This window comes from Miscanthus floridulus, chromosome 11, assembly GCF_019320115.1.
Source record: "Miscanthus floridulus cultivar M001 chromosome 11, ASM1932011v1, whole genome shotgun sequence".
In the NCBI taxonomy this organism is placed as follows: Eukaryota; Viridiplantae; Streptophyta; class Magnoliopsida; order Poales; family Poaceae; genus Miscanthus; species Miscanthus floridulus.
Genome location: NC_089590.1, coordinates 98,015,114 through 98,036,574, shown reverse-complemented (window position 1 = coordinate 98,036,574; position 21,461 = coordinate 98,015,114). Strand labels below are relative to the sequence as shown.

Sequence of the window (21,461 nt, the reverse complement as noted above, 5' to 3'; positions counted from 1 at the left end):
CTTGCAATTGCATGCCTCGTCTCTTCGTTGCAGCATCCAGATCTCCAAACGGGCACGCGCACCTTGGCGTCTTGCAATGCAGAGAACTCTTTCTCTTTGGATGGCAAACACATGCATGTATGCTATGGGTGATGGTCCAGTAGTCTCAGCTAGCAATAGAACTAGCATGCATGCTATGTGGTTGTGGTTGAGGTACAGTACTGGTGTGTGCTAAACTGCCAATGGTGCATAGCATCAACGTCGCGCCACCCTACCGCCTGATATAGTACTAATAGACTAGGCTAGTGGTAATCTGGCTTGATTGGGTTTGGCACTGACTGCTCTGTGTGTCTATTATATATGCCACATGCCAGTCGGTCATTGGCGCAAAAAAAGCGCCGCTGATTTGCTCATCTATCCTATCCAATCCTGCACAATTTTCAAGACAGATTTAATTTATGAAACTAATTAACTTGGTGTTGTAGATGTTGTGCATTTATCCATGAACTTAGTTGAAGTGACACGAGCTTGACTTAGGGCATTCACAAATACAGAAACCATGGTAGTTTCTGTTGTCATTAATTGTATTGCCACGTAATCAATTTGCTGATGTGACAGTGTGGGGGTATGACCTCTGATACCCATGGGGTTGTACATGGGCCAAGCCGCTAGGGAGGCCTAGCCCACAAGACTGCGCATGGGTCACGCTACTAGTGGAGGCCTGGCTTACAAGACGACGCAGTGTGAAGCACGGCACAGGTCGGTGTGCCTCACAAGACTACGTGAAGATCCTCGGTGATCTAGGAAACCTGCTCGGATATGCTAGATCCCGTAATATATGTAACCTCCTATCTTATAAATCGATCAGGATAGAAACAACCGATATGTAACTCTACCCCCGGGCTATATAAGGCGGGCAGGGACTCCTCCTCGTTTTCATCTGATCATACGCAACACAACCCACCGAAAGACACAGGACGTAGGGTATTACGCCAAGTCGGCGGCCTGAACCAGCCTAATCGCTGTCTCTTGCGTTCTGTGTCACTGTCCGGTTCCCTCACGCGCACCTCCACCGATTCATCTACTACCGTGGGCATACCTCTCGGTAGACTGCCAACTAGATTTCATCGACAGTGGCGCGCCAGGTAGGGGGTGTACGTGCTGAATTCATGACGAACCATATGGTCACCTTTTCCGAGCTCCATGGCCCTTCCCGAGCCAGGCCAGATCTTCACGGTCGGATCCATGACCTGGATCATCGGCTCCGGCGACAACGGGGAGATCATGGACGCGGTGCAGGATCACCCAGCGCCGATCGCGCCAACACCTGCAAGGCTGCAACGACATCTCCGATCCCGGCGCCTCACCGCCGAGTTAGGGGATGTAACACCCCTGGTGTTATTCTTGCCTAATTGCACTTGCATTACATATTCATGAGCATCATTCATACATTCATGAGCATATATCACTTGAAACATGTGAAACATGACTTTGAAACAAATGTATCATTTCAAGTGTTTTCATCATTTCAGTACCTTTAGTGCTTGATTATTGCATGACCAATGTGTGGTATAGCTAAATCTATTGTTAAACATCTTAGCTATGCTTAGAAAGTCATTAGGAACAATGTTCATGTTGATCATTTTGCCCAATTAAAATTTCAAACCATGGTTTGACTTGTTTTGACCCTAGGACCTTTTGGTTTGACTGTTTAAAAAGTACCACTTGGAATGTTTGCATGTCAGAGCAACCTAAAACAAAGTTGTAGCAAATTACATAAGGAACAAAAGTTATTTTGTGACCAAGTCATGAAAATGTGCACAACATGCTCAAAATGGTCCCACAAGTCAGAATTTGGGTTGATTTCAACACTTAGCAATTTCTAAGTATAAATTCCAGTTTCCAGTTTCTTGAACCCGACTTTGGCATGATTTTACTCTCTGTCCTTTGCGAATTAGGTCTTGATCATTTAAGATGAATTACAGATGGTACTTAGAGCTACAACTCTTGTGTAGATGGTATGAGCTAATACTTCACGGTTTAGTAGAAAGAACGTTGTCAAATGGCGTCGTCAGGCTCTGATCGCGGGTCTGATGATCGTCTTCGTCAGGCCGAGTGGCCGACCGCCGTCAGGCCAAGTGCGCCAAGTGGAGTCCGTACGCCGTCGCAGCCCCCGCAGGTCAGACCGTCGCTGCCACGACATCGCCACGCGCCCCGCAGCTGGCCTATTTGGTTCGCCCGCGTTCCTTCGCATCGTCAGTCCCCTCCGAGCCGAGCTCGCGCTTCCGCCATTGCCGTAGGGTGAGTCGTTGTTGCTCAGCTCGCTCGCCTCCGTGTCGTTGCCGCCTCCAGTTAGCGCTCAGCTCCGTCTTCACCTCCCCTAGCTACTCCATCTCGCCGTCGAGCCGGATAACCCAAGGTAGTGGCCCAATTGAGTTTCCGCCGCCACCGCAACTCGCCGGAGTTGGAGCTCACCGTGGCTAGCACGGCACATCTCCTTTCTTCCTTCCCTACCTCTCGTTTTGTCTTCTCCGTAGCGCACTGTTACTCGGGTGATGGTGTCACCGTCCTCGCCGGCTCCGTCTGGCCGGGACGCGGCCGCGCACCGCCGTGCGCCATGGCCGAGCCGCCGAGCTCCGTGGCTGGGGTGCTTAGGGGTCAGTAGGGAGCAAGGTTAGGGTACCAATCGACGCGGTTCTTCACGTAGGTCACGTTGGTGCCGTCGGTTTCGCCGGGGAGATCACCGTCGGCGAGCTCGATCATCGCCGCGCCGACGTGTGCCGTCTCCCCTGTTTCGTGTCATTGACACGGGGGTCCCGCGTGTCAGTCGCCGAGCCGAAGAGAGCCAGGCTTGGGCTGCGCCGTGTCGTGGGCCGTCGGGTCCCTTCGGGCCGGCCCAGCAACGCTTAAGTGAATTATTTTCCATTTATTATTTGTTATTTGAAATCAAAAATGGTTTGAAAAATGTTTGGATGGTCAAACTTGCTCCAAATTTGTTGAAACAAAATTTACTAGGTTCCTTATCACCAGATCTATTTGGGAAAATTATTGCATGTCATTTTTGGGATACTTTTCTGTAGGATTTTATTTAATCATGTATATTGCTGATAACTTGAAAAATATGTAGAAAAATCTATAGTCTGCAGAAAAATATGATTCCAAGTTTGTTAATCTTATTATGTCATGTACTTCCTAGGAAAAATATGTTTCATGCATGTGCTGTGGAAAAATTTTGAGGTGTAGTTCAAGTGACTTTAATGGCTGATTTTTGTTATTTTTGCTAGAGAGCAAAATTTGTATAAAACATGCATGTGGTAATTTTTGTATAATGATTATTTACTGTTTAGAATCTAGGAAAAATACTAATTCTGTTGTTTGACACTTTTCATAGTACAAAGTAATTTCATGCTCATTTTTATGCTATAGCTTGTCATTTTTGTGTAGGATAGTTTACTTATCCAAATGCTATGAAATTTTTATGGTAGTCTGTTTAGGGTAGTAGTATGCTACTGCAATTTTCTCAGATTTTTAGGAGCATTAGAAATATAGGTTGCTATTCAAACCTATTATTAATTAGGGTTTGAGCAAGTGTTGCTTTAAGTGTGATTAAGAAATTAGTAAAGCTTTGGTGTATCTTTGAAGCATTTCATAAGATAGGTTAACTTAACATATTAGTAGTAGAAGAGAATGCAGTAGATGACATGTGCTTGTAGCATAGTTCTTAGATGATGTTGACTACCTTGTATTTCTACATATCCATCGCATTCATCTCATTCGATGCACCGTTTGCATAATCCCTTACGCGCATTGCATCATACAGGATCGCAAACTGAGAACCCAGTCATCATACCCGAGGAGCCAGAGGAACAGTTCGAGGTGCAGCAGCAGGAAGTGCCAGAAGCCGACGAGGAGGACGTTGAGGAACTTCCGGAGTGCCCCGATCACCGCCCGAGCTCCTTCGAGAGAGGCAAGCCCCGGAGCATTTTTCTCCCGGTTTGCAATGATTTAATTAAATGCTTTACTTTAATTGATGCATTACGTTCAGGAGTTGTTTGCAACCGTTGCTGCATTATACCTTGCTTACCTTTGTTATACTATATCCTTGTTACCTTGGTATCCGCAGTCGAGTCAATGCTTAGCTGGCTTAGACCGGTAGAAGTCGGGTGATTTCCTGTCACCTGCGAGCTATAGGTGGTTACCTGGATCTGCTTGGATGACGATGAAGTCATAGTATAACTAAGTGTTAAATGAAGTTGAGACCGGACGGAGACTTGCAGTGTTTTGGACTGTAGTGTTTTCCGTCTGTGTCGATTAAGGACCGGCCGTTGTTGGGCCTCGAGTCATGTTGAACGCATGCCTTACATTTAGCTGGCCGGATAAAGTACCTTCCGACCGCGAAGCTGGGAGATTTTTCGGGCCGAGTAAATTGCCCGCAGCGCACTGTGCCGAAGCAGGTGTGGTAGGACACGGGGGCGGGATGATAAGGCCAAAGTGCAGTCGGTCGGCCCCCGGGTACATGTGGTTCCTGGCAAACTCGAGACTCCTGGAAAGTTGACTCGGTGATCAATATCTCACTTTAGCGGGTGAGTGAGATTTGTGTAAGGAATAAATCACCAGCTGGTTAGGAATCGATTCGAATCGCCATCGCTCCTGGATAGTGAGCACTTGACTTGAGTTACTTCATCGTAGTAAATGTTATGGAACACTTGGACAGTTATAATGAATATGACAGTATGGAAGTTGCTTAATGATCATTGGTTATCATTATCTGCTTAATCACATGTTTACTCTAGTATAGGTGCAAACTTAGTTGACAGATTAATAATAATTAACTTGGCAATAATGCTTTTAAAAGGGTTCTGGAAATGCTAAAAATGCTTCTTTTTGCAAATGAGTCAGCTACCCTACTATAAAGCCCTTCATAATCCTTGGTGTCATTTATTTTTGGTTATGTCGGGTAAGTCTGGCTGAGTACATTCTCGTACTCAGGGTTTTATTCCCACTTGTTGCAGATGGGCAGATGTACTATGGCTACTGTATCAACTGCCTGTATCCTGCGATGGGTGATGCTTAGGACCATGGGCATGGTCATTCCTTACGTCTCATCTGATGCTTTTGTTGGAGATGATCATTCACTGGCACTATATTTGAACTCCGTGTGAGTGTGTGTGATTTTAAACAAATGACTTCCGCTACTTTTATTCGAACTTGTTTTGTAATAACTATGTTTAAACTCTGATGTATCTGTTATGCAAACTTTTATGTAATATGTGATTGGTGACCGCTAAACTTATTACGATCATGGCTGGGACACGAGTTGGTTTGAAATCCTTCGTGATTTCACGGACTACCGGGTTATACGGGCTTAAGTTTGCTAAATCGTCTGCTCTGGCGGGTGATTTTCTTACTTAATTTCGTATAATTGGTCGGTTCTGTTACAGCTGGCATCAGAGCATGGTTTAGCGTGTTACTGTTCACAAGTGTATTTAAAACAAAAAGGCATTTGAAAAACGTGATTTCCAAAATCTAAAGTGTGCCAGTGATCATATCCTTTATGCCCCGTTAAGGACTTTAGGTGGCTTAATTAAGTACTGACTGGGGTTCTTGCATCATATTTCTCTTTCGTCGCTCATACGGCGTGCTATTGTATGAGTGCCACTTGGTTGAGTGGTAATGAATGGATCATTTGCCTCTACGCCTCGGTAAGTGTGAGTTGTGAGAGCATGATCGGATACACCACCGATCTAGGGTGAATGCTTATTTGATGCTGGAGTAATTACATGTTCTACGCATGTTTTACAAAGGTATCTCATGTATGGGTCTTCCGTCTATGGAGACGATGCCGTCAATAGGACGATGGTTCGGGTAGTTACTACCGTTGTACACGTATCTGGGGATTCGTGTAGAGCGTGTAGATAAAACTTTACTGCTTTTATGCATTCATTGGGAATTGGGCTGAAATGAATCTTCTACAGGTACATAACAACGCTATCGTGTAGAACGTATTAGCTACGTATTGAGAGATCGTTGTATGCCACCGAATTCGTCGTTAGAAATTATTTATTTCCTAAGTTTGTGAGAACGTACGACACGTACATACATCATGTTACTTGTGCATCTCATTCATCTCATGCATACCTCCCCTTATAAATTGATTATCTCATTTTGATAAAAGTGTATCACCTAAAATATGTTTCTCCGAAGTAATAAAAGAACTTTTGCTACAGATGGCCCGCACGAAGCAGACCGCCCGTAAGTCCACCAGAGGAAGAGCACCCCGACGTCCGTTGGCCCTGAGGGAGCACCGCACCACGGACACCTTCTTGAGCGAGTTTGGCATGCCGACTTTGCTTTGGAGAGTGCTCCATGATGTGGGGTACCCAGAGGGTCAAGAGCCGGTGTACTCTTGGAATGAGAGCCAGTTGGCAGATGATGGACTTGCAGTGGTGGAGATCATGGTTCCTGCTCTCAGTGATGCTCCAGATTGGGATGGTTGGCATTTGGAGTTTGAGGGTCGCACTCCGGCTAAGGGTGCAGAGGGAGCCGCCTTCCGTGTCATCAGGGACATTATGAGCAGATTTCCTAGTGAGCTTGCAGCAACTCTAGCTGGTACTTTTCCTAGGGATGATCCTCGTGATGCCATTTGGGTTCAGCCTCAAGGAAGTGCATTGGTCAGAGGTCCAGCTGAAGGACAGGCTAGCGACAACCAGGCGATGAGTGCTATGTTCGCCGCCATCAGGGCGTATGAAGGTCTCGAGAGTACCTACTGGACTTTGACTGGCTTGCGTAGTGAGGATAAGCTCAAAGGGAAGAAGCAGAAGAAGAGACAGGTACGAGCTATAGCTAGCTTGCAGGAGCAGTTGGCTGATATGAACTTACAGCGAGATCAAGCGGTTGAGAGAGGTGATAGAGCTATGCAGCGAGTGCATACGTTGACTCAAGCCAACAACAATGCAGATCGCATGATTGGACAGTTGGTTCAGGAAAGGAATGAAGCCTGGAACGCAAGAAACCTTCTGCTGCAGAGAGTCGATGAGTTAGAGGAATACAACGGCAACCTGCACGAGGAGTTTCACGCGCTCTACAATGGGGTTGGCCCATATGCTCCACCGAACGCCGCTGGCATGGACATCGACGACGACAACCAGAACGAGCCTGTAGTTTCACCTGGAGGCGATGGTGACGTCTCCGATCCCGACGATGGCCCCGAGGAGTAGGCTAGTTGCTTTGCGCTAATATCTAGGTCCTGTCGCAATGACCTTTCTTTTGTTAGCATGTAATCTATCGTATGTTGCTTCGAACGTATGAGACTTGGCATGTGGTTGGAACTTGAATTTCAAATGCGATATCTGAACGCATAAAAAGTCCAGTGTATGTATGCTGGCAATGTGATTGTATGGACGCGATGTTTGCCGTTGAAGTAATTTGATTAAGTGATGTTGTTTTAATTGGGATGCGATTGTTGTGCCTCTGTTTTATTGTATGAATTTATTCTCTCCAGTAAATTCAGTACGGCATAATTTTTCCTTCACTCGCAATTATTACAGCTTCACTCAATCGTTACTTGTTGCTGAAATATGCAGATGACAAACACTCGCCGAACCACGTATGAAGCCGCTGAGCCCGGTGCTAACGGTACGGGGACCGGTGGTGGTGGTGGTGGAAACCATGGCAACAACAATGAGCCTCCCCATGAACCGCATTTGCCACCTCCTCCCCCGTTTACCCCCGAGATGTTTCTCGCACAGCTGCTCGGGAGTCAGCGCAACACGGAACAATCCCAGAAGAACATGGAAGATTTTCTGCGTACCATAGCCAACAACGTGCAACGTGGTAACAATCAAGGCGGTGGCATGGGAGTAAACCAATATAGCAGTTTCAAGGATTTCATGGACACCAGGCCACCCGTATTCAAGGAAGCAACAGAGCCACTCGACGCTGAGGAATGGATCAACACGATGGAAGATAAATTCCGGGTGTTGAGGATGACTGAGGTTCTGAAAACGGAGTATGCTGCACTTCAATTGCAAGGACCGGCGGGAATGTGGTGGAAGCACCATCGCACCACCTTTCCTCCAAATGCTCAGATTTCTTGGAGAGAGTTTGCTGAGGCCTTCCGTGGAGTCTATATTCCACCCGGGCTGACAGAGATGAAGTTGGGAGAGTTTCTGGCATTGAACCAGGGCACCAAGACCGTGACGCAATACCTGCATGCTTTCAACAACTTGTGTCGCTATGCTTCCGACATGGTTGACACCGATGCTAAAAGAATAGCTAGTTTCAAGAGAGGACTCAATCCAAAAATGATGAAGCATGTTGGTACCAATAACCGTGTCAGATTCAATGACTTCATCAGCGACTGTTTGAAGCAGGAGAAGAATAACAACGCCAGCACCGTAGCCAAGACACGCAAGAGAGCCTTTGAAGGTGGGCCGTCTCAAGCTAGAGCACCTATGGGAGGTCGTCCCCCATATCGCCCATCGGCACCTGGCGCTAGATTCAGGCCACCTCAGCCAAGAAGCCAGAATTTCCGTGGACCTCAAAAGCCGTACAAGATGGCAGTACAGCCCAACAAAGCAGCCGCAACTGCAGTGCAAGGCAGTTCCAAGGGAGCTGTGGGATCTGCCGGGACAGTAAGAGGACCCTGCTATAACTGTGATCAACCCGGTCATTTCTCGAAGTTTTGTCCGTACCCGCCCAAGAAGAAGCAGCAGACTTATAATGCTAGAGTGCATAGTACAACAGTGGATGAAATCCCAGAGGGAGAGCCCGTCACTGCTGGTAAGTTTCCTGTCAACGAAAACCTTGCAGTTGTTCTATTTGATTCTGGATCATCGCATTCTTTTATGAGTCAAGCATTTGCACAGAAACATGAACAACTATACACAGAATTGGGTTATGGTTACCGTATAAGTTCAGCAGGGGCTGATGTTTTGACCAACCGGATGGTTCGAGGGGCAACCCTTGAATTAGGTAGCAGGAAGTTCCGAGTGAACTTGATAGTTATGCCTGGGTTAGTCTTGGATGTCATTATAGGAATGAATTGGATGAAGGACTGGGGAGCAGTCATAGATACGGGAAGTCGAATACTTACCCTTAAGGATCCCCTGGGTGAGGGTACTTTCCAAGTACCATTGCCTCGAAGAACAGACCTTATAAGTGTTACATGTGCTACGGAAGTCATTCCTATTCATCAGATTCCGGTAGTGTGTGAATTCCCAGATGTATTCCCGGATGAGCTACCTGGTCTTCCGCCGGATAGGGAGATTGAGTTTGGAATTGAGTTAGTCCCCGGAACAGCTCCAATTTCAAGAAGACCCTATCGGATGTCTCCAGATGAGTTAGCTGAGCTGAAGAAGCAATTAGAAGATTTATCAAAAAAGGGGTTTATTCGGCCAAGCAAGTCTGAATGGGGATGTCCCGCTTTGTTTGTGAAGAAGAAGAAAGAGGGCACGTTGAGAATGTGCGTAGATTACAGGCCACTCAATGCTGTGACCGTCAAGAATAAATATCCCTTGCCACATATTGATGTTCTGTTTGACCAATTATCCAAGGCCAAGGTGTTCTCAAAAATAGATTTGAGATCCGGTTATCATCAGATTAAGATTAGGCCACAGGATATACCAAAAACTGCATTTTCCACTAGATACGGGTTGTATGAGTATCTTGTCATGTCTTTTGGCTTGACAAATGCTCCTGCATACTTTATGTTTTTGATGAATACAGTTTTCATGCCAGAATTGGATAAGTTTGTGGTAGTGTTCATCGATGACATTCTGGTGTACTCCGAGAATGAGAAAGATCACGAAGAGCATCTGAGAACTGTCTTGACCAGACTTAGAGATCATCAATTATATGCTAAGTTTAGCAAATGTGAATTCTGGTTGAAGGAAGTTCCTTTCCTTGGTCATATTCTGTCAGAAAATGGAGTTTCAGTCGATCCAAGTAAGGTGCAAGAAGTTATGAATTGGAAAGCACCGACCACAGTTCCTGAGATTAGAAGTTTCTTAGGACTAGCGGGTTATTACCGTCGCTTTATACCAGATTTCTCAAAGATCGCCAAACCGATGACGAGTCTCCTACAGAAGGATCACAAGTTTGTGTGGACAGAGGAGTGTGACGTAGCTTTCCACACTTTGCGGAAACTGTTGACCACTGCTCCGGTTCTAGCACAACCAGATATTGAGAAACCATTTGATGTGTTTTGCGACGCATCGAAGACTGGATTGGGTTGTGTTCTTATGCAAGAAAGGAGAGTCATAGCTTATGCATCACGTCAATTGAGAAAGCACGAGGTTAACTACCCAACACATGATCTTGAACTTGCTGCAGTGGTGCACGCTCTAAAAATTTGGAGACATTATCTACTTGGTAATGTGTGCAATATTTTCACGGATCACAAGAGTCTTAAGTATATCTTTACCCAACCAGAGCTAAACATGAGACAGCGTAGATGGTTGGAATTGATCAAGGATTACAACTTGAATGTGCAATATCATCCTGGTAAAGCCAATGTAGTGGCAGATGCTTTGAGCAGAAAGTCACATTACTTGAATGTGCAGCCATTACTTGAAGATGGGTTCGATTTAATGCATCCTGCTGTGTTACATAGTATTCAGATTAGTTGCTCTTTGGAGAGTAAGATCATAGGAGGCCAGAAAACTGACAAGGGGATATTCCACATCAAAGAGAAAATAAAAGAAAAGCCGTCTCAACACTTTAAAGTGGATGAACAGGGCGTGTTGTGGTTTGACAACCGTCTGGTGGTTCCCAAGGATCGAGAGCTTAGGAATAAACTCATGGATGAAGCTCACCTTTCTAAGCTATCTATCCATCCCGGAGGTAGTAAGATGTATCAAGAACTAAGATCTCGATATTGGTGGACCAAAATGAAGAAAGAAATTACAGCATATGTTGCCAGATGTGACACATGTTGTCGAGTGAAAGCCATTCACATGAAACCTGCCGGTATGTTGCAACCCTTATCAGTCCCTAGTTGGAAGTGGGACGATATCAGTATGGATTTTATCACGGGTTTGCCCACTACTCAAAAAGGACATGATTCAATTTGGGTAATTGTGGATCGTCTTACCAAGACCGCTCATTTCTTGCCGATCAAAACAGATTATCGACCACCTCAATATGCCGAGAAGTATATCGCAGAAATTGTGAGGTTGCATGGTATACCAAAGACCATAGTATCTGATAGAGGCTCACAGTTCACGGCTCATTTTTGGGAACATTTACACAAAGGCTTAGGAACTAGTTTGATTCGCAGTACCGCTTATCATCCTCAGACAGATGGTCAGACTGAATGAGTAAATGCTGTTTTGGAGGATATATTGAGAGCCTGTGTATTGTCTTCCAAGGGATCATGGGAGTCATGGTTACCGTTAGCTGAGTTTTCTTATAATAATAGCTATCAAGAAAGCATCAAGATGGCCCCATTCGAAGCTTTATATGGCAGAAAATGTAGAACACCATTGAATTGGATCGAGCCTGGTGATAGAAGGTATTATGGCATTGACTTTGTAGAAGAAGCCGAGAAGAAAGTTCATATTATTCAGCAGAATATGAAAGCTGCCCAATCACGTCAGAAAAGCTATGCAGACAAAAGAAGGAGACCCCTTGTATTTGAAGTTGGTGACTATGTTTATCTGAAAGTCACGCCAATGAAGAAGAAAAGGTTTGGAATCCGAAGAAAGCTTGCCGCGAGATTCATAGGACCGTACAAGATCTTGGAACAAAGAGGTCCGGTAGCCTACAAGTTAGAGTTACCTGAGACAATGAGTACAGTTTTCCTAGTTTTCCATGTATCACATCTCAAGAAATGCTTGCGTGTTCCGGAGGAAAGAATAGAACCTCGAGGTATTCAACTCAAATCAGATTTGGTGTATCGTGAGCAACCAGTCCGGGTGTTAGACACTAAGGAACGTGCTACTCGGAATAGTGTGGTGAAAACATACAAGATACAGTGGGATCATCATGATGAGGGAGATGCAACTTGGGAAACAGGAGAGTATCTACGAAAAGCTTATGAAGAATTTTATAACAAATGGTTCGTAACCCAAATCTCGGGACGAGATTTTTATAAGGGGGGAGGGCTGTAACACCCCTGGTGTTATTCTTGCCTAATTGCACTTGCATTACATATTCATGAGCATCATTCATACATTCATGAGCATATATCACTTGAAACATGTGAAACATGACTTTGAAACAAATGTATCATTTCAAGTGTTTTCATCATTTCAGTACCTTTAGTGCTTGATTATTGCATGACCAATGTGTGGTATAGCTAAATCTATTGTTAAACATCTTAGCTATGCTTAGAAAGTCATTAGGAACAATGTTCATGTTGATCATTTTGCCCAATTAAAATTTCAAACCATGGTTTGACTTGTTTTGACCCTAGGACCTTTTGGTTTGACTGTTTAAAAAGTACCACTTGGAATGTTTGCATGTCAGAGCAACCTAAAACAAAGTTGTAGCAAATTACATAAGGAACAAAAGTTATTTTGTGACCAAGTCATGAAAATGTGCACAACATGCTCAAAATGGTCCCACAAGTCAGAATTTGGGTTGATTTCAACACTTAGCAATTTCTAAGTATAAATTCCAGTTTCCAGTTTCTTGAACCCGACTTTGGCATGATTTTACTCTCTGTCCTTTGCGAATTAGGTCTTGATCATTTAAGATGAATTACAGATGGTACTTAGAGCTACAACTCTTGTGTAGATGGTATGAGCTAATACTTCACGGTTTAGTAGAAAGAACGTTGTCAAATGGCGTCGTCAGGCTCTGATCGCGGGTCTGATGATCGTCTTCGTCAGGCCGAGTGGCCGACCGCCGTCAGGCCAAGTGCGCCAAGTGGAGTCCGTACGCCGTCGCAGCCCCCGCAGGTCAGACCGTCGCTGCCACGACATCGCCACGCGCCCCGCAGCTGGCCTATTTGGTTCGCCCGCGTTCCTTCGCATCGTCAGTCCCCTCCGAGCCGAGCTCGCGCTTCCGCCATTGCCGCAGGGTGAGTCGCCGTTGCTCAGCTCGCTCGCCTCCGTGTCGTTGCCGCCTCCAGTTAGCGCTCAGCTCCATCTTCACCTCCCCTAGCTACTCCATCTCGCCGTCGAGCCGGATAACCCAAGGTAGTGGCCCAATTGAGTTTCCGCCGCCACCGCAACTCGCCGGAGTTGGAGCTCACCGTGGCTAGCACGGCACATCTCCTTTCTTCCTTCCCTACCTCTCGTTTTGTCTTCTCCGTAGCGCACTGTTACTCGGGTGATGGTGTCACCGTCCTCGCCGGCTCCGTCTGGCCGGGACGCGGCCGCGCACCGCCGTGCGCCATGGCCGAGCCGCCGAGCTCCGTGGCTGGGGTGCTTAGGGGTCAGTAGGGAGCAAGGTTAGGGTACCAATCGACGCGGTTCTTCACGTAGGTCACGTTGGTGCCGTCGGTTTCGCCGGGGAGATCACCGTCGGCGAGCTCGATCATCGCCGCGCCGACGTGTGCCGTCTCCCCTGTTTCGTGTCATTGACACGGGGGTCCCGCGTGTCAGTCGCCGAGCCGAAGAGAGCCAGGCTTGGGCTGCGCCGTGTCGTGGGCCGTCGGGTCCCTTCGGGCCGGCCCAGCAACGCTTAAGTGAATTGTTTTCCATTTATTATTTGTTATTTGAAATCAAAAATGGTTTGAAAAATGTTTGGATGGTCAAACTTGCTCCAAATTTGTTGAAACAAAATTTGCTAGGTTCCTTATCACCAGATCTATTTGGGAAAATTATTGCATGTCATTTTTGGGATACTTTTCTGTAGGATTTTATTTAATCATGTATATTGCTGATAACTTGAAAAATATGTAGAAAAATCTATAGTCTGCAGAAAAATATGATTCCAAGTTTGTTAATCTTATTATGTCATGTACTTCCTAGGAAAAATATGTTTCATGCATGTGCTGTGGAAAAATTTTGAGGTGTAGTTCAAGTGACTTTAATGGCTGATTTTTGTTATTTTTGCTAGAGAGCAAAATTTGTATAAAACATGCATGTGGTAATTTTTGTATAATGATTATTTACTGTTTAGAATCTAGGAAAAATACTAATTCTGTTGTTTGACACTTTTCATAGTACAAAGTAATTTCATGCTCATTTTTATGCTATAGCTTGTCATTTTTGTGTAGGATAGTTTACTTATCCAAATGCTATGAAATTTTTATGGTAGTCTGTTTAGGGTAGTAGTATGCTACTGCAATTTTCTCAGATTTTTAGGAGCATTAGAAATATAGGTTGCTATTCAAACCTATTATTAATTAGGGTTTGAGCAAGTGTTGCTTTAAGTGTGATTAAGAAATTAGTAAAGCTTTGGTGTATCTTTGAAGCATTTCATAAGATAGGTTAACTTAACATATTAGTAGTAGAAGAGAATGCAGTAGATGACATGTGCTTGTAGCATAGTTCTTAGATGATGTTGACTACCTTGTATTTCTACATATCCATCGCATTCATCTCATTCGATGCACCGTTTGCATAATCCCTTACGCGCATTGCATCATACAGGATCGCAAACCGAGAACCCAGTCATCATACCCGAGGAGCCAGAGGAACAGTTCGAGGTGCAGCAGCAGGAAGTGCCAGAAGCCGACGAGGAGGACGTTGAGGAACTTCCGGAGTGCCCCGATCACCGCCCGAGCTCCTTCGAGAGAGGCAAGCCCCGGAGCATTTTTCTCCCGGTTTGCAATGATTTAATTAAATGCTTTACTTTAATTGATGCATTACGTTCAGGAGTTGTTTGCAACCGTTGCTGCATTATACCTTGCTTACCTTTGTTATACTATATCCTTGTTACCCTGGTATCCGCAGTCGAGTCAATGCTTAGCTGGCTTAGACCGGTAGAAGTCGGGTGATTTCCTATCACCTGCGAGCTATAGGTGGTTACCTGGATCTGCTTGGATGACGATGAAGTCATAGTATAACTAAGTGTTAAATGAAGTTGAGACCGGACGGAGACTTGCAGTGTTTTGGACTGTAGTGTTTTCCGTCTGTGTCGATTAAGGACCGGCCGTTGTTGGGCCTCGAGTCATGTTGAACGCATGCCTTACATTTAGCTGGCCGGATAAAGTACCTTCCGACCACGAAGCTGGGAGATTTTTCGGGCCGAGTAAATTGCCCGCAGCGCACTGTGCCGAAGCAGGTGTGGTAGGACACGGGGGCGGGATGATAAGGCCAAAGTGCAGTCGGTCGGCCCCCGGGTACATGTGGTTCCTGGCAAACTTGAGACTCCTGGAAAGTTGACTCGGTGATCAATATCTCACTTTAGCGGGTGAGTGAGATTTGTGTAAGGAATAAATCACCAGCTGGTTAGGAATCGATTCGAATCGCCATCGCTCCTGGATAGTGAGCACTTGACTTGAGTTACTTCATCGTAGTAAATGTTATGGAACACTTGGACAGTTATAATGAATATGACAGTATGAAAGTTGCTTAATGATCATTGGTTATCATTATCTGCTTAATCACATGTTTACTCTAGTATAGGTGCAAACTTAGTTGACAGATTAATAATAATTAACTTGGCAATAATGCTTTTAAAAAGGGTTCTGGAAATGCTAAAAATGCTTCTTTTTGCAAATGAGTCAGCTACCCTACTATAAAGCCCTTCATAATCCTTGGTGTCATTTATTTTTGGTTATGTCGGGTAAGTCTGGCTGAGTACATTCTCGTACTCAGGGTTTTATTCCCACTTGTTGCAGATGGGCAGATGTACTATGGCTACTGTATCAACTGCCTGTATCCTGCGATGGGTGATGCTTAGGACCATGGGCATGGTCATTCCTTACGTCTCATCTGATGCTTTTGTTGGAGATGATCATTCGCTGGCACTATATTTGAACTCCGTGTGAGTGTGTGTGATTTTAAACAAATGACTTCCGCTACTTTTATTCGAACTTGTTTTGTAATAACTATGTTTAAACTCTGATGTATCTGTTATGCAAACTTTTATGTAATATGTGATTGGTGACCGCTAAACTTATTACGATCATGGCTGGGACACGAGTTGGTTTGAAATCCTTCGTGATTTCATGGACTACCGGGTTATACGGGCTTAAGTTTGCTAAATCGTCTGCTCTGGCGGGTGATTTTCTTACTTAATTTCGTATAATTGGTCGGTTCTGTTACAGGGGATCTATCAACAATGATGATCTGATCGCATCCATCGATTAGGTCACAAACCGCTTAACGGAATGTCAGCTCCTCGTGGATTCGGTCTTAGATCAATCTAGAGCGAGTGATGATTTTCCTACACTCCAAGATCACCAAGCCGCTACGACCGAGCGACCTACTCGGCCACACCGTTCGAGGCGGCTAGATTCTGATTTGGTGATCATGGCTGCTCCAGAGGGGCGCACGGCGTGGCACCGACCACTTCCCGCTACCGGCCTACGCTTGGCCGACTACGAGGCCTCGATGGAGAACCCGCCGAGGCCCTTTTCCTTCGGGCTAGAGGGTGCGGGGTCTGCGTACCAGAATGCCATCCACCACCTCTTCGTCGAGCACGTCGAGCGCGACCACGTCACCAACCTCTACATGATCGACCCGACTAACTCCGGTCAGCCCGCGCCCGTGGTCAACATGGTGGCTATTCGATCGAATCTCTCCACAACGTTCTGAACGAGAGCCCCGATGATTATTCCGAGGGCTCAACCAAGACCGTATCAAGTTGCCCTACTTTCCCTCCAGAGTTTAGGGGCATGATTTTCCACGTCAGCCACGACAGCGTCACCAAGGACAACGAAACCGCTGAAGAGCGCGAAGCTCGTCTAGCGAATAACGCCGATCGCCAACATCGTTGAGATGCAGAAGTAGCCCAAGGGGCCGACGAGGATGGTCGGGGCCTGCCCCGCCATCAACGTAATCTGGAAGAGGCATTTGACATGGTGGGCGACCAACCAGTCTACTAGACTCCAAGCGCCAATCTAGTCGTCGCTTTCAATGAGCTCGACAAACTCCCTCACACTCCAGAGGTCGAGAAGGTCCGAGCACATATCATAGCCACGTAAGTGCAAGTTAATGAGTTTTGGAATGATGCCCCATCGTATTCCACCGTGATAGGTCATAGCCGCCGCTCTCGCCGTGATGGAGGAGGCTAGCATCACGGCGCCGAGGGCCCTAGACCTTAGGCTAGAGGTCCCTACCTCTATAGAGGATCTAGAGGCAACTATGAAGCTCATTCACGCCACGACGACCACCCTCAACGCCCCCAGGGAGGTCAGGGCGGCAACCGCAACTAGGAGGTCAATCAACCCCTCCCTCGTGACCTTCGTGACCACATCAACGTCGGCGCAGATGTCCATGGCCGCATAAAAAATAGCAGGTCCGCACGCTACGAAGCAGAGATGGAGCGTCGCCAACAATTGGACGCTGAACATGAGGGATTTGCTGCCCGTCAAGCACCACTCCCTGTCGGCGCATCAGGACTTCGCCCCTTCACGGAAAGGCTCCGAGCCATCCGGTGGCCTGTGGGTTTCAAGGTTATTGGTGTTAATACCTATGACGGAAAGGCTAACCCCGCTCAGTGGCTAACTCTATACAAGATCGCCGTGAAAGTCGTAGGCGGAGACGAAGAAGTCATGGCAAACTATCTTTTCGTCATGCTTAACCAGTCTGCAAACAACTAGCTCCTCAGTCTGTGGGAGAACTCCATCTGATCTTGGGACGACCTCAAGAAAGTCTTCACCGACAATTATATGGCCAAGTGTGAGCAGCCCAGCACCAAGTATGACCTGGAGAAGCTTCATCAGTCCTTCGGGGAGTCCCTACGCGACTTCATCAGGCGCTTCTCGGAGATAAGAAATTATGTTCCCAACATCACTGATGTCGTGGCCATCACCTCTTTCACCAAAGTGCTCAGGCATGAGTAGCTCCGTGGCAAGATGTACCGCAAGGGGCCCACAACCATAGGCGAACTGATACAAACAGCAAACAGATATGCCAACGTCGAAGAAGCCGAATGGGCTGCCCGCTCTGCTCACCACCAGTGTCATGACGATGACCGTCGTGAAGATAGGCGCTACGATGACCGCAACTGCCGCCAAGATGACCGCAAGCCTCGGCGTGACGACCGCCTAGATAGCTCGAGAGGTAGACAAGGCCATCGTCGTTGGCCTGATAACTCAATCAACACCGTCAATACCCATGCCAAGCGCACCTATGACGCTGACTCCGGCAAGCTGCTGGACAACCCATGCCCTATCCACAAGGATGCCAAGCACACCATGAGAGAGTGCAGAGGCCTGAAGATAGTGCTCGGTGGTGAATCATCGAAGAAGCCACGACATGACGACGATGAGACCGAAGATGGTCAAGGCGGAGAATGAGGCAAGAACAAGGGCCCCACCTACTAGGACCCCACCAAGACCGTTGCCACCATCTTTGGTGGGAGATCTATCTCTGAAGACAAGCGGAGTAGAAGCATGTAGCTCGACGCATCATGTCGGTCGCTACATATGACGACCCCATCGCTGATCCCAAGTACCTCGACTGGTCAGAGCACCCGATCACCTTCTCTAGGGATCCGCTTCTCCGATCGAGAATGCGCTGAACCCCTGCTTACAGCTCCTCTCCGACTAGCGCAATCAGAGCCGACTAGGACCAACCGACCGGGGACGCCCGCTCGGTGAGGACCAGGAAACGGACGAAGAAGGTAAGGCAAGGCACTCAAGTCAACCACAAGACTAGGGCCATATCCTGTACACCTATAGGACAGTACCAACAGGATATGTTAGGGGATTGCCCTGACATAACTTGCAGGCATGTCAGAACAGTATTGTAGGCGTCGACATTTGACCTACAGTGTTGTGGGCGCCCGCAATGACTGCCATATCGAATGAGCACGATAAAACCCCTTGCGTGCCTCTGGGCATCAACAGTATGCGCGGGCACCGACGTCTGCCATACCAGAAGAAGACGACGCAACCTCCCACATGCATCTAACACTAAGCAGTATTGTGGCCGTCTACCATCATCTTGTACCCGCCGGCGTGGGCAGCCAGACTTAGTAGCATACGCACTCTCTCCCTCTCACTTGTAAGGTCATCCCCTTCATCTATAAAAGGGGATGCACTCTCTCCCAGCAGATAGATTGATTCAGATCGATCAGTTTACCTACATTGATTCACCCTCTGTAACTTTAGACACTCTAAGGTTATAACGAGCACACGCTCGAACACTTAGCACATAGCTGGGCTCCCGTCACTCTCGGCCCTTCAGACCAGAGTCCGATCGGACCTCTTGTACATCCCATCTTTCTCTTTCTCATTTATAACCCCACTGCAAACTTCGAGCACCTGGGCTCAGAAATAAAGTCACCGACCGACTCAAACTGGACGTAGGGCACGTTGCCTAAACCAGTATAAACCCTATGTCATTGAGTGCTAGGCCACCTCCGATCACAACGTACAGCAAAACTACAAATATTTACGTGTTAGTCACTTTCTGCACCGACAGTTAGCGCCGTCCGTGGGGAAACAAGAGAGCCTTTATCATTTTTGTGAAGAAAAATGCATGATGAGTAACTTGTCTTTTTCCAGAAGAAATTGTGTGTCAATATGAATCTCCATGGCCTACAAGAATACATATTTTCCTGTCACTTAGAGTTTGTTTGGATTCTTTTTTGAGGAAAGTTTGTTTGGATTGTAGCTGCTAATGAAAAATTAGCATTATGTTTGGTGGCTATATAGAAGGACCAAAAGTGAACACTAATTGGTGAGACGAATCTATTCTATTTTAATCCTAATTAGCCCATGTTGAGCTAATCATAGGCTAATTAGGGTAAGTAGCTTCATCTCACCAATTAGCCACCGCTTATGCAATTAGTTTTGGAATTAGTTTATGCTTGGTCCTTCTAATTAGCATCTAAATATAGTGCTAATTTTTAGCGGGTTGGATCCAAACATGCCCCTATTTTGAAAATGCACTAGTGCATGCGAGTTTGAAAATTGAAATGAGGTGTCGCTAGCTAGCCCAAGCTAACTCACCACGCAAATCATTCATTACCGGACAACCACTGAAGCTAATAAGCTCTGTCTTGAGGCCTAATAAGAATATACAATTATATTACACAACAGTCAACGGCTACATCTGCATTGCCGATTGCCATGCAAGATTCATGATCAATCAAGCTCGCAAGATAGATATCAATGAACAAGCACCATTTGATGTTTGTCATGACACGAATCAAACGAAATGAAATCAGTTGCACACATCCGCATTAACCCTGATGATGAGTGATGAGCACTCGCCTTCGCCTACTCTGTTTGCGCTCGGTGGTGTTCGCCTATCTTGGCAGCCTGAAGATGGCTGCTCTGCTTCAAGCTGGAGGAGCAGGCGGGGGAGGGAGCAGAAGCAGAGGAGGCGAGCGCGACGAGCAGGTCGACGAAGGCGCCGACAATGAGGCCGTGCGTCTTCTTGCCGTTGGCCCTGAGGTACCACCCGAGCATCTCCTCGAGCCAGCCCCAATCGTCGGCGCCGTGGCTCAGCACCATCTCCTCCATGGACCGCCGGAAGTCGCCGTACGGGTCGGCCGACTCGATGGCCAGCGCCGTGGCCCCGTCGAACGCCGCCGCCGCCTTTTCCGTCTTCACGATAGAGCTCGTGGACTCGGGCTCGAACAGGAGCCGGCTGGTGGTGGAGGAGCGGAGGCCGTGGATGATCGTCTCGTCCTCGTCCGCGGCGACGGCGGCGGGCTCTGCTGTCGCGGTGGAGAGGTAGAGGTTCTGGCTCGCGGAGGAGTCGGAGAGCCCGCTGGAGGAGTAGCAATCGGCGGCGCCCTCCGATGAGTAGTCGTGGACGTAGGCCGGGTTCATGCTCGTCTTGTAGCTGTACTTGTACCCCTCCTGCTGCTCCTCTCGCTTGCTGCTGGTGTCGTGGCGCATGGACACGATCTCCGGGCTGTTGTCGCCCCGGAAGGAGCGCGTCCTCGCCTGCGTGCAAGACAGCCACTGCCACGACGCCGCCGTGCTGAAGGAGGCGGCGGACAGGGACACGGATGCCGAGGAGGAAAGGCACTGCTGGCTTCCCTCGCTGGCGTTGAAGAAGAGGGAGGCGAGCGCGGGCTTCCTGACCATGGCTCCTTCTGCTGCCGCTGCTGCTGCGCGCGCTAAATGTGAATGTGATCGAGCGAGCAAGCTGATGAGGCGCGCAACCGACCGAGGCCCTGCTGGGAGTGTGAAGACGAGGTGGCAATGGCATCCAGGGGCAGGGAGCGAAGGCGTTTTTAAAGGCAAGAGGTGGGCGGGTAGGCGGGTAGGGAGAGGAGACAGAGAAGAAGAAGATGCCAAGGAAGATGCAGTGGGCGTGGCGGTGCGTGCGCGTGCCATGCCCATGCATTCTTGTGTGCGTTGGTGTTGGCACATTATATTTCAGAAGACTCCGTTCAACTATCTCCGATCCACCTGCACATTGACATCTTTCAGGCTTGGGGCCAAATTGCAGATGTGG

At 47.3% G+C, this 21,461-nt stretch overlaps 1 protein-coding gene across 1 annotated transcript; it reads right to left on the bottom strand.

The window, feature by feature from the left end:
* Positions 1-20,157: 20,157 nt before the first annotated feature.
* LOC136490732 (transcription repressor OFP13-like) lies at positions 20,158-21,188 on the bottom strand. The gene has a single exon (XM_066486930.1). The coding sequence runs from the start codon at positions 21,086-21,088 to the stop codon at positions 20,270-20,272; it is 819 nt and encodes a 272-aa protein (XP_066343027.1). The 5' UTR covers positions 21,089-21,188; the 3' UTR covers positions 20,158-20,269.
* Between the last annotated feature and the right edge of the window lie 273 nt (positions 21,189-21,461).

What these genes read in the sequence shown, in the direction of transcription:
- LOC136490732 (XM_066486930.1), bottom strand. Translation starts at nt 21,088, where the DNA reads ATGGTCAGGAAGCCCGCGCTCGCCTCCCTCTTCTTCAACGCCAGCGAG.